Source organism: Cynoglossus semilaevis, chromosome 11 (assembly GCF_000523025.1).
Source record: "Cynoglossus semilaevis isolate Cse_v1.0 chromosome 11, Cse_v1.0, whole genome shotgun sequence".
Classification (NCBI taxonomy): domain Eukaryota; kingdom Metazoa; phylum Chordata; class Actinopteri; order Pleuronectiformes; family Cynoglossidae; genus Cynoglossus; species Cynoglossus semilaevis.
The window spans coordinates 17,554,434-17,567,356 of NC_024317.1; the positions used below are offsets into that span (position 1 = coordinate 17,554,434).

The following is a 12,923-nucleotide window of genomic DNA, read 5'->3' on the forward strand; positions in this document are numbered from 1 at the left end:
TGGGGCCCATTATCCCCCCCGCCCCCCCGACCCCCCCACACCCACAATCTGGAATCACACTGAGGCACAACAGATGTCTACAATAAGAACCCCGGCTTGGTTGGGGTTACCTGGGGTTTGGTGGAGGTCGGGGGCAGCGTTGGAGGATGCTCGTTCATCACCGTGGAAACAGAGCCAGAGCCAGAGGCAGCGAGGGGGGAGGAGGGTTCACCGGGTGGGGTCACACTGAGGGAGGAGGATGAAGGGTCCTCCAGAAGATCGCTGTCCTTCGACGCAGACCTCATCTCAGGCAATGGCTCCCAAAATGGGGGGCGGGACCCTTAAAGGGTACATAGAGTTATTGCAAGGACATGGAGAAGTGAAATATGAATATATTCTTTGTAGGAACTGATTGTAATTTTACTTTGATTCCTTTGATCAGCGAAAATATTATATTTGTAGGAATTACAGCGTCAATAGAGTTTAGTGATTTGAAAGTTCAGGAACCAACGCTTCAACCTTACATAACAGATCTGCAGCTTTAACCCTATGTCATGGTTCAATTTTGTTATAGTAATGAACTTGTGTTCATTTTCTGCTGCACCTGAACCACAGAATTATTTTCTCCCTTCAAATAAAAAAAATAAAGCTCAATAAACTCTGTCGTAAAGTTTAATAAAACAAAGTTATCTGGCCAGGACACAGTCATTGTTGGTCTGCAGTATCATCCAGATCCCAAAATGTGGAGGAGTTCCTTTATGACTTATTTAAAACCAAGGTGAACAGTAAATCTTTAAAATGCTCAGATAAAAGTTTAAACATCCACCTCTCTTCAGGGCATCTGAACGGGTTTTATCTTATGGTGAATGTTGTGTTGTGTTGTCTGAGAGAACAAACTTCAGGCCTTTGCCAGGAGAGCAGACAGCAGGAGGCGCAGTCTATCTGGTAAGATATGCACAATACTTGGATCAAATGTGATATGTTTTCTGCACAGATATGTAATGTTTAAGTATTTTAAGTCTAGTGGAGTCTGGAAACAACAGCTGTGGATTTGTTGACATGGGGGTTCAACAGCAGTCCTATCAACAAAAGGGGGCGCTGCAGAAAAAGGTTTCAGATAAGGAAACTCTTTGTCCTTTTTTTAGGTTAGTGGGGGAGCTGGAGCCAATCCCAGAAGTCATCAGGAGAGGACAGGACAACAGCCTGGGACACTAGACAAACAACCAGTCACACTTACACTGTGTGAGTGACTTTCAAACTATACGCACAAAAGTAGTGATCTATTTGCTGTCTGTTCTAAGGCAGGAGTGTCACCCACTGCCCCACTATATGGCCAACTTTGTCTTCAAACATGACCTCACCTTTGCCATGTCGTCCCCTGTCACGCCGACCTGCTCCATGCCTCCTGTGCTCAAAGCGATGTCCATGTCTGCTCCTGTGTCCTCTCCCTTTTTTTGTACCCGCAAGTTGGTTTTCCCAGATCTGGGACTGACTCTTCGTTTTTATCCGAACATCACCTGCGTGGCCCATCTCCAGCCTCACCGGGCTCAGACCCTCCAGACCTGTGCCATCGTCCTCAGGCCTGGCCAGAGGGTGCAGAGCCCTGTGGGAGAGACGCCCGGCTCCACTTTTGACAGTACGGGACCCCTGGCTGGCTCGAGGTCGATCCTGGTCCCTGCTTTGGGACTGCACTCTGGGACTCTGTAATGGCTGTTGCAGGACGTTGGCGCCCCCTGCTGAGGTTTGTGTCTGCCTCCTCCTACCATGTGGTGCCCCATGTTCTGAAGAGTGTGAAAAAGTCAGGGCGGTCAGCCGGAACACCGTGAGCAGAATCCAGTAGAGAGCCATGTCTGCACAGCACAGTGCCACCTAGAGGAGGTGGGTATAACATGGGATTAGAAGGGCAAAAAATAAAGACTGTTTTTTAAAAAGTGAAACAAAAATTACCAAAAAAATGGCAAATTATCCAGGTCAGGAAAACAAGTAAAAACGATAATTACACCAGCTAAATTAATCAAATATGTACATACATTTTTGAATAAAAGATGATTTTAGAAAGCAGAAAGCAATAGATGAGAAGAGAAAAAAAGGGAAACAACTAAGTTACAAAAGCAGCAAATAAAATGAAAGTCTAAAACTAATAAAACAAAGTCTGCAGTTACACAGTGCTTTTCTCTGTTGGGAATTAAGTCCTGTCTTTTCCCACAGATGGTTTAAACTGTAGGGTCATCGCTGTATTGATATTCTTACCTATTTAAAGACATTGATACCACTGGTTGTGGTTTCAACCAGCCTGTAATTAAAAGCTGAGCTGAAATAAAAGGCCATTCATTGCATTTTTCAATAACAAAGATGAGCGAGATCGTTTTTTTTCTGTGTGAGAAAATTATCTTAAAATTGAATCAGTGATTAGACAGAAAATGTAGAAATGTTAAAAAAAGGAATTTGCTCAGTCAAGTACACCATAGTCAGACTGCTACAAGTTTAAATTACAATTTCATCTTTTTTTGTATTTAAGTGAAAGGGTTACATTAAAGAATGGTAACATACGTAGATAAAAACTGTCATGGCTGCAGCATCCTTTCAGCTATCATCTAAATTCATATTACATCCTCTTCAGTCTCCTGCGTGGAACCATTTATCTTGGCCGGAAAGCTTTGAGCAGGATTTAAAGAGACGGAGACATGCCTGTGATTGCTTTAAAAAATGACATCTTTCGCCTCGACTCATACGTCTTTCTGCTTTTCTAGGATAACCCATCATTCACAGCTGCCACTTCTGGGGTCTCCAGTGTCTTTCAACCACACATGCCATTAATAAAGTCAACACCTCTGCGGGCTGGGATTGAAATATGAAATATGAGGTTGTAACTATATGCATAACCAGCCTGCCACATAGTTAAGACAGTAAAAAGTAGAGTAAAAAGTAGAGTAAAGTAGAGTAAAAAATAATATATGGTGTTGCATTCAAAGGAGTGTGGTGCAATCTTTTTTAATCTTTTATTCAGTGATTTTGATAACAAACTACCTGAGCAGTTAACCACAAGCGAACATGAAATATTTGGACATTAACAAGTTTTTTTTAAAATAATTTTTAAAAGTTTAGGTTTTCAGACTTTAGTGATGTTTATCTGAAAGGTCAGACACATTTCCCACAGAAAGGAGTAATTGCCGGAACAAATATACATCAAATTTGTTTAAGATAGTTTATAAAATAATATAAAGGTAAATACAAATTCAAATATAAATACTGAAGCATTTATTGGACGTTTCTCACAGAATTATTGATGAATGGCCTTAATCATCTATTAGGACTAAGTTTTTTACCTTCTCCCTGTGTATAATTAGTTTCTATTTTGTTGCTAATGGAAGCGGCATAATTTAGATAATACGGTCATATTTACTAGTATTAAATTGACCCATAGGTGGCGTAATGCAAAACACACAGAAGCAGCGAGGCTAAGGGTGTTAGCAGGAACAGCTAGACCTAGACATATAATAGCCAATAAATACTCACTATTACAGAATTATTCTGAACATAACAGGCTGTGTTGTAACCTGTTATGCTAGGCACAAGGGAGCTGCTAACACTCTACGTGTGTATTTTTATTAGTTTTTTGAAGAGGCAGAGTTATATTAATACAACAGCCCTTACCTTTGAAAAACTGAACTGGGGTTTTTTCATGTACACTTAGCACCACCAAAAGGCCAAAAATGAGAAACGTCATGTCAAACATCAGACTCATGCTAACAATGCATACAAACACAAAATAACATTAAAATAATAAATGACGAAATTTCAAAGAATACTTCTCTTTAAACAAAAACAAAAATGAAGGCAAGTTTGACTGCATCTGACTGTGTGGAAAAAACCCGGAGTGTGTATCTGTTGCACACGGACGAGTCCTACCCAGGAGGTATTTGTAGGAGGTGTCAGTAGAGCCAACACCTGGAGTCATAACTTCCAGCCTACATCTCACTGATGCTCAACGGAACCCGGGGTTAAAATAAAGATGGCCGGCGTTTGTTTCAAACTGTAAAAGCTTCAAGCTGTAAAAGCTGTTATTGTCAAAGTTTTATAGCCATGTTTTTGTCTTTGTGTGTGTTTTTATAAGTCTCTATCTGCCTGTGGGTGTGTGGCTACGCTCTCAATGTGTGGAGACTTTCACATAACATGTTGTTTAACATCTGCAGCCTTGTGATATCATGTAGATGCCACATGAAGCATCTGGAATGTTCTTTAAATGGTTGTTTTTAATGTTGAAATGCTGAACTCTCCTAATGAAGAAACGTCTGAACGTCTATGACGAAGGACAAGACATAAAAACTGCAGATGTTGTTATTCCCACTTACTGTATTTTATTAAAGCAAAATAAATATAACATTCATGATATTTGTCATATTTATACTAATATAGTATTTATACTCAATGTAAAACTTTTAAGGCAGTGATTTCATCCTTGGGGTTGTGGCCCCAAATGGGGAGGCCTGAAATGTTACATTTTAAACAATGACTAATACAACTATTTAATATTAATAATAATAATAATAATACAACATTTAAAGTAATTATTATTCTTTAAATAATTATCTTTAAGGCAAAATAAGTTTTGTGAATTGTGATTTGCTTTATACATTTAAATTTCATCTAATTGAGAAAAACTGAGATTGAGAAAGTAAACATAGATACACTAAGTCGACATTAACCACAGTATATCTGCTGTATATTTAGATTCATATTCATGGGTTGGAGCTGAATGAGGTAAATATCGTCACCCTGCTGGTGTGTTCCTTTAGTTCAGACAGAACCAACATTTTTCTCCACAGCACTTGAAGTTCAGAACATGATGAGGACTATGGTAAATGGGATTCATTTTCCATTTCTTAAGTAGAGACAAAGCTCCGTGGCTCACACGCAGCATCATTATGGTGCAGTGGCAGGCGTTTCCTTTGTGTTTCAAGACAAACGGCAGAGCAGGGCCAACAGAAAATCAATGGAGGAGATGTATTGAGCTGCTGGTGATCGTGTGTGTGTGCGTGTGTGTGTGTGTGTGTGTGGTAGTGGTTGCAGTGCATGGGGGTTGTAGGATCTTTCAGCTCAATCCAAACAGAACATGTTGGATTCACATTATCAACTTCATGGAGGCTTATCAAGGTGTATAAATGTGTGTGTGTGTCAGGCGTACTACATCCAGATACTGATGATGTCACAGAGCAGAAGGCCACACCTCAGGGGATTGTAGAGTCGACCGTGTAGACTCCTCCTTGACCAGCTGTGCAGTTTTACAAACAAGAGGCGGGACCTCTGGTTCTCAACGGTCCCTCAGAGACCAGGGAATCAGCTGTGTCATAATTAATGTGTGTGTGACCAACTGTGTTTTACACACAAGGTGCCGCAGGTGTCATGTCGCCTGGACCCTGGAGCAAAAAAGGAAAAAAAGATTGATTGAGGAGATTCCCCCGAGCTGCACCGTGGGGGTGGTGTTAATGGAACAAAGGCTAAAAAGATTTGACTGACAATTTGAAAGACTGTGATTTTATTAAGAGCGTATGGGTAGGACACAGTACCACATGGTACATACTACAGTGACCGGCCTATGTGTTTTTAAACTAAATGTAATCAGTAATATATTTAAGTGGCAGTGTCAAACAAATCAGTCACATTTTTTGGCCTTCAGGCTACTGACCAAAGTGATGCTCATTAACACTGTACATGTTACATATACTTATTCAAAGGCAAACATGAATTATTTTCTTGATATACTGCATGTACTGTGTGAATAGATAACATTTTAGTCGAGGAGACGGAATTACTTTTTTTTTTTTAAATTGCTCTCAAGCTACTGAAAATTACTGTTAGATCAGTGTTTGTCAATCTTGGGGTCGAGACCCCCATGTTGAGTCAACTAGAATTCAAATGGGGTCACCTGAAAGGTCTAGTAATTAGGGTTTTATTTGGACAGTGAGCGAGACTAAGTGTAGGAGAAGGATTATATATATATATATATATATATATACACACACACACACTGAATGGATGCCAGTCCTCGGTTGAGCACTCGTGACTAGATATATTTTCACGTATCACAAGGAAAATCTTGCAACAGTTGCAGACTCCTAACATGGAATACTGGTGTTTCAGGAAGCGAGGTTCCACTGTATATACTGTATATGTAATAAATCAATTATATTGGACATAATTAGGTCAGATTTATATTTTCTATATTAACGATCAACATTATTGTTTCTAATGTGATAATCCTAACCAGACTCATGTATCCTGCATGGGGTCAGAGGTATTTTCTTATTTGTACACACTGTGCAGAAACACCTGAACTTTGGCCCAAGGCAGAAGTTGAGCAACGCTGCAACAACATGACCCTTAAAAAAATAATTCTGCCAACACAGACAGAGATGTAACAGCTCCATAGTAACAGAGGGCGCTGTGTGTCGGCTCCATCCGACCGCAGGCCTGAATAGACCTGTCATGTGAAAAGTGATGGGAGCAAAAGCGAGTATCTGGGCACAGCAGTGATCTGTTGTTGTCTCTCTCTCTGTCTCTCTCCCTCTCTCTCTCTCTCTCTGCCCCCGACTTCCATGGCTGCTAACAGGTGGTCCTTTGAGGGAACACAGGATGGGGATGATAATGGAGCGCTCTGGGTGGCATCCCGGGGCTAATGCTCAGTCTCTGGTGTGTGATAAACAGCTCCTCAGAACATCGCGCCCTCCAACTGGAGCCGGTGTTAGACCACGGCTCTGTGTTGTAGGTAGAGCACAGCAGGGAAGGAATGTGAGGGCAAACAAGCAGCGTGGAAACAACCTTACGTCACTTTCACATGGGATAATCCACCAAACTGAGGGGCGCGGGTCTAACTGTGGCTGATCGCCTGAGAAAAAGGAATGAAAAAAAAAGAAATACTGATGTCATCAGTGGTTTATTTACACTCTCTATAGTGAGATGCCGAAAGACCCTCTGTCTCTCTCCGTCAGTAGACAGTCACTATTGTTGGCCATTCTATCCACATGCAACTACGTTAACCTTTTCATTATCATCAGCTGAAATCATGAACTCAAAGGTGAAGATATCTTCAGTTGAAACACATCTTTGTTCACCTTCCTTCATTACAACATTAGTGGAAGGAAACATATATTTAAGATATATTAAATACAAATATTTAATGTGTGATCTAGAGCTATAACCTCTTTAGTTTAAAATAAAAATATATATTTTGTATGGTCACATTTTTACTGACATTTGAAAAAATAGTTGGACAAGGAAAAAGAAGTGAAAGAAGTGAAAGGTTAAATATCTGATCTGTTGTAAATTCAAGCTGATGACAGACACTATATAATCCCACGACTCCATCTTATTCTGGATGTTTAATGCAGGCCGTTCATGGTCATCTGAACACAGCAGTATGTAGAGAAGAAAAGACGTCGACATAAAATATAACAAAATGTCTGAAACAATTCTACACTAACAGGCAGCCAATGAGCAGAGAATCTAAAATTAGTTTCTAATGGTTAGCATTTCATATACTGTAGAGCATAAAAGGTGTGTGTGTGTGTGTGTGTGTGTGTGTGTGTGCCAGGAGCCTTTATGAGCACAGTGAAAACAGTGTAAAGTGGTCACTGGAGAGACTTGCATCAGAGCACTGCAGGGCATGTATGAAATAATAGGTAATATCGCAAGCAATTGCAAAAGGCGGGGAGCCAACTATTAGAGAGTGTGTGATTAAGCTGTGATGAGATGGGAGACCTCTCTCTGGTCAGACCCTCACACAGGGCAGCGACTCCGTAACACGCTCGTTAGAAAAATACACTTAACAAGGACTGGATCCAGATCTATGACTGTGCTGCTGAACAGGGAGCAAAATCAACCTTAAAAACAGAGTACAGTGCATGTGTGTGCGTGTGTGTGTGTTAGAGTACAGTGCATGTGGGTGTGTGTGCATGTGTGTGTGTGTGCATGTTTTAGCTCCACCTGCTGTGACACCAAACCTCCAGGAGCCATCTGCTCCTGTTGTTTTATCTGTCATAGCAACCAGCAGGGCCATAAGGATCCAGGAAACAAAAGCATCAGAAGCACACGGCAGAGGCAGAAGTGTCCTGTCAAGGCGAAGCCACACGCAGAGAGGAAAATGATTCAAACTTGTCTGTCAGCTAATGACACGTGCCCTATAGTTGGTGTCAGAAAAAAAAAGAAAGCAAGAAACACTCAGCCACACAGTGCAGGCGTCTGAATATTCATTTAGATTCAGACTTGAAGACGTGGTTTCCTGAGCGGCTGCAGCTCAGAGAGACAAAACCCACATTAGTAATGTCGCCATTATACACAACAATCACCAGAAACAAAGTTAGTGTCGTAAAGTATAGAAGCTGAATATGTGGGTGGCATAAAAAGTCTTGTTTATGCCAGGGAAATATCATAAACATCAACTGGAAAACAATGGTCCAAACTGCGGCCTCTGCATTATAAACACCTCTGACAGAGTGCATTTAACAACATTAAACTTAATTTCCTCAAAGGCCAGCAGCACTGACTTCAGCATTCTAAAAAGTGCTTCGACTCTAAAAGAAAACAAAACAAAACAAAACCCAGTGGTCGTTGTTGCTGTGATGCACCAACTGATTGCAGATTGGAGGTGAGTATTGGACAGTAACACTGGCCCCTGGAAGGGTGTTGAAAACAGGAGCCATAAGGAAGGTCCATCTGTCAGCAAGTGAGAAGCAGCGAACAGGAAGACACTGAATGATTCACTGGTAATTTGGGTCATTTGGTCGCAGCTACAACAGATGTGGGGTGAGACCAGAACATTGTCACCGATGCACAGTAACATCAGCAGGGCCCTCGGCCACACACACACACACACACACACACACACACACACACACACACACACAGAGCGCAAAGATTTTCGCTCTCTGCTGCAATCAGTGCACACAAACTCCCTCACAGCGGGGAGGCCTCCTCCAGACTCCCACATATGGGCACGATCCAAAAATGGTGTGAGACGCAAACAGCACCAGAAGCGCAGAAAGAGGTGTCCCACAGAGAGGAGAGGGAACGGGAGACAAAAGAGAGGAGGAGGACGAGGGGAGCGACCGAGGGGAGCGGAGAGAGAAAATAAGACATAATGCTAAAGAGGGAGGAGAGAGGGGTGAGGAACGAAATGAGGCACAAACTCTGAGGGAGGCCGGGAGTGAAACGAGAGCATTGAAGAGCGAGAGGAGCTTCATCTCGTTCTAATTAGAGCAAAGTGTCAGTGACTCCTTTTGTTTAGTGGGGGATAACAACCACAGATGACTCTGCCCGGAAAATAACTACAATTATTTGGTAAAAAAAAAAAAAAAAAAAAAATTCTAAAATGTGTCTTCATGGTTGGAGAATCAAACAAATGTTATATGACCCCATCCTCCCTCACTCTCTCTTCTGTGGTGGAAACAAATAGCACTGAGTGTCTGCCAGTGATGAAGAGTGGCCATCAGACGCCACTGGTCGGAGGAGACGATACGATGTGTTCACTGAGGTTGTCTTTAGATTCTGCTCGGTTAAAGTCCAGAGAATACTATTTTTACACATCACAGAATCTGAAATTCACTTTGGCTCAAAGCTGACTCTCACTCCGTCACTTCCAACAATATCGTCAAATGAACATTTGTCCAGCCTTATAAGCCGTGTTAAAGGATGAGTACATATGATAATATTTACGTCAGTTTCACAAAACCACTGGTACTATTTCATACTGTATACCTCTGCAGGAACACAACCATCTGTCAGTATTTTCTAATTATTACTTTCTTTCTCAAGTGATCAAAAAGCCCACTTGGAATTGTTTCCCAGTTGTAAATAGACCCAGTAGGGGGCGGTAATGCAGATTAAAATAGAAGAAGAGAACTGTTGTAGGGCAGGGGTTTCAAAGACTACCATCGTGGGCCTCCCTCCAAGGAGTAAAAATATAACGCTTCACACTTCTTCCCACAGAAAACAACCAACACACCCTGCGCGACATGCAAAAAATGTCATTAAAAGAACTGTCCATTTGTTTCAAGTTGCAAACCTTGAAAAATATTTTTAAAAGGATTTTTACTTTTTTTTTTTAGGTTTGTCTTTAACTTCAATGACTTGTGCTGCAGTGCCACCCATGGTGGGTAGGACTAACTGCAGTTCAACCAACGTCCAGACAGTCACAGCTAAAAGCTGAAAGGCTAAACAGCTAAAAGTTCAAAACTTCACTAAACTTTATTCGAAACAACATGTCCACAAAGATGCTATTCTCATTCAACTACGAAAAAGTCAAATAAGTGCATTTCCCACAATGCAAAGCGCCCCCTAGCTGTAGCACGGCAGTTTGAGACACGCTGCTCTAGCATTTAATATCTATCTTTCAGCTGAAACAATTAAGAGTAGGTTTTAGTTTCTACCAGAACCCCAGATACAAAAAAGCAGATTAAATTCAAAACATGACAAATGTAGAAAATGTGAAAAAGCCGAACGGTCAAGCAGAGATAATCGTTGCCTTTTAATTCAGGGTTTGTTCGAGTTGTGTTAGTCAGAATTTTACAACAAAACAAAAAATATATTTATCACAAAAAGTTAAACTGTTGGAATTCCTTTTCCTGCTATGAAACCAAATCTAGTTCTTTATATGATTTTGAGTGTGTTTTTGTACCGTGCGCTTTTACGCACAGATGGAGTCGCGGCAGTTCGATCAGGTGGTCCTGGTGATGGTGATGGACTACAGTTGAATTCATCACTTAACAGAAATAAATAATACCGACCACGTATGGTGGTGAATCGGTGAAATAACAAGGATGTAGCAGATTACAACAAAGTCGACGTAGAGCTGAAGTCAGCGTCACAAAAATAAACGCCACAAGGAATCACGTTAATGTTTTTGTCCCCTTCCCGATTCGAGTAAAATCCACAAAACCGTGAGAACAGAAGCCTCTAGAACAAAGGTGAGGTCTTACCTCAGGAGGTTTGAATGTGTTTTCTGTCTGTTCCTCGGCGATGGTTCATATGACGACAGTGTTGGACCGACTGCAGCTCCTCTGAAGTCCGCTCTCCGAGCACAGCATCCGGACTGAATCCTGTCGCTGATGGAGAGAAGAGTCACTGGCACCGTGTGCGCGCTCCCTCTGTGCGCGTCCCCGCCAGGATGCCGCGGTATGTCAGAGGGTCATGTTTGTCCCAGCATTAGATGGAAAGTGTAGCGTGAGAGCAGGGGCGGTCCTAGCTTTGGGTTGGACTTTATTTCTCTAGATTAATTTATCACGGATTTAAACAATGATTAAATAAATGAGTTGAGAAGAAGATGCACAGGTGCAGAGGATGTATTTAATCAGCAGCGCCCCCTGTTGTAGGAAGGACAATTGTTGAGCCACTCACAGCCATTTCCTTAAAACTAACAGAATTTAATTTTAAATTAAAAAAAGTAAAGACTAAGATGAAAGTTCAAGTTACTAATTGAAACAATGGCGCGGTAATGTCCTGTCAGTATGTGGTGGTAGCTGGAGTGTGGATAATGGCAGGTCAAGGTCCAGGCAAAGAGACCAGAGCCTGGAGGTAAAAAAAAACAACAAAAAAAACAGTAAGTAACAACAAGACACAAACCCAACAGGAAGCTGCGGTGCTGTAATCCAACCACACAGGACTAGAATGTGACTGTAGAGACAGGTGGCAGCCAGGCTGCTGTGGCTCGATGATTGATAATCAGCAGCAGCTGGGACTCATCACCAGACCAGTACAACCAGCTGCAGAAAAGGAGCAGAGAACAAAGAGGGAGCCCAGAAAACTGGCACAAATGAAGAAAATATGACAGTTGAAATTCAAATTTGACCCGCTGCAACTTCCGGCCCCGTTGGTGCCTTCACCAGATAAATCTCAGGAGGGGGCAGTAATCACCTGTGCCCCGCCCCCCTTTACCCCATCCTGTGTGAGAACTAATGGGTTTAAATGAACCTTTTTTTGAGCACCACTGCTGCTTCTTGACAAAATGCCCAGGACAGCCAAGATTCTGTCACCCATATCTGAAACCATTAGTAAGTTGCCTCAGCACCACTGGTCCAGAACCCTGAGGAGCACCAGACCAGACCTCACTACCTGAACCCACAGAGAACCAGCGTCGGAGCTGGAAAACCACATCACTGTCTTGTGCCAAACAGTTTAGCAGAGATGCCCCCCCCCACCACCACCACCAACCCTCAACCCCTCACCCAAAACACAGTACTCTCTCTTTTTCTTTTTGACTTGAATCTCTTGTGTCCCTTCACCAACTGCTGACTGGAGGCTGAAAAGGTCATTAGAGGTTGGACATTGATTTTACATCCTGGTGCACAGTCGTTAGTGATCCACTGCTGCCTCGGATGAGCTTCAAGACCTTGGATTTGGAAGTACTTTAAAAAAGACACACCTCTGCAGTATGGTACACATTGGTATAAACAACAAAGACGCAGTTTGTCTTTAACTGTACTTTTCTTCCTGGCTTCACCTAAAACTCTGGTATTCTCACATTCACACTGACTGGTTTAACTCACCTCACGTGACTTACAATAAAAAAAAAAATTAAAATTAAAACTACATTTTAATATCTGACTAGTCAGACATTACTCTGTCAAAAATAGTTTTAACGCTGTGTCCTGAGCTTTTGGGTGTAAGAAAGTTCTAGAACCGTTATTACTGTCCCTGTTTTTTAGGAAGTCAACTGTGCAGTTCTGATAACAAAAATGACTTAATTTAGAAAGCAACAAACCAAGCTCACGAGTGAATAACTCATTTTATAGAAGAAATCAAGCTTTACATTCACGGCTAAATAATCACCCTGCAGAACGCTCCGGTAAAGGTCTGTTCCCTGACAGTCGTACAGACTCAGCTGACTGCAGCGGCAGCAGCAGCAGCAGCAGCAGCAGCAGTGTGACTAATTCCACAGAGTCTCCTCTCGG

General features: G+C 41.9%; 1 protein-coding gene across 2 annotated transcripts in view; it reads right to left on the reverse strand.

Moving 5' to 3' along the window:
* draxina (dorsal inhibitory axon guidance protein a) overlaps nucleotides 1-12,125 on the reverse strand; it is a 16,626-nt gene extending 4,501 nt beyond the window's left edge. The window contains exons 1-4 of one of the 2 annotated variants that reach the window (XM_025060349.1): nucleotides 11,596-12,125; nucleotides 10,953-11,078; nucleotides 1,341-1,848; nucleotides 111-319 (exon numbers count right to left, since the gene is read on the reverse strand). In XM_025060349.1, the coding sequence (XP_024916117.1) occupies nucleotides 111-319; nucleotides 1,341-1,827 (696 nt within the window). In that variant the 5' untranslated portion in view covers nucleotides 1,828-1,848; nucleotides 10,953-11,078; nucleotides 11,596-12,125. Of the gene's footprint in view, nucleotides 1-110; nucleotides 320-1,340; nucleotides 1,849-5,206; nucleotides 5,397-10,952; nucleotides 11,557-11,595 lie in introns of those variants that run through there. The other variant, XM_025060350.1, reaches the window with a different exon arrangement.
* Between the last annotated feature and the right edge of the window lie 798 nt (nucleotides 12,126-12,923).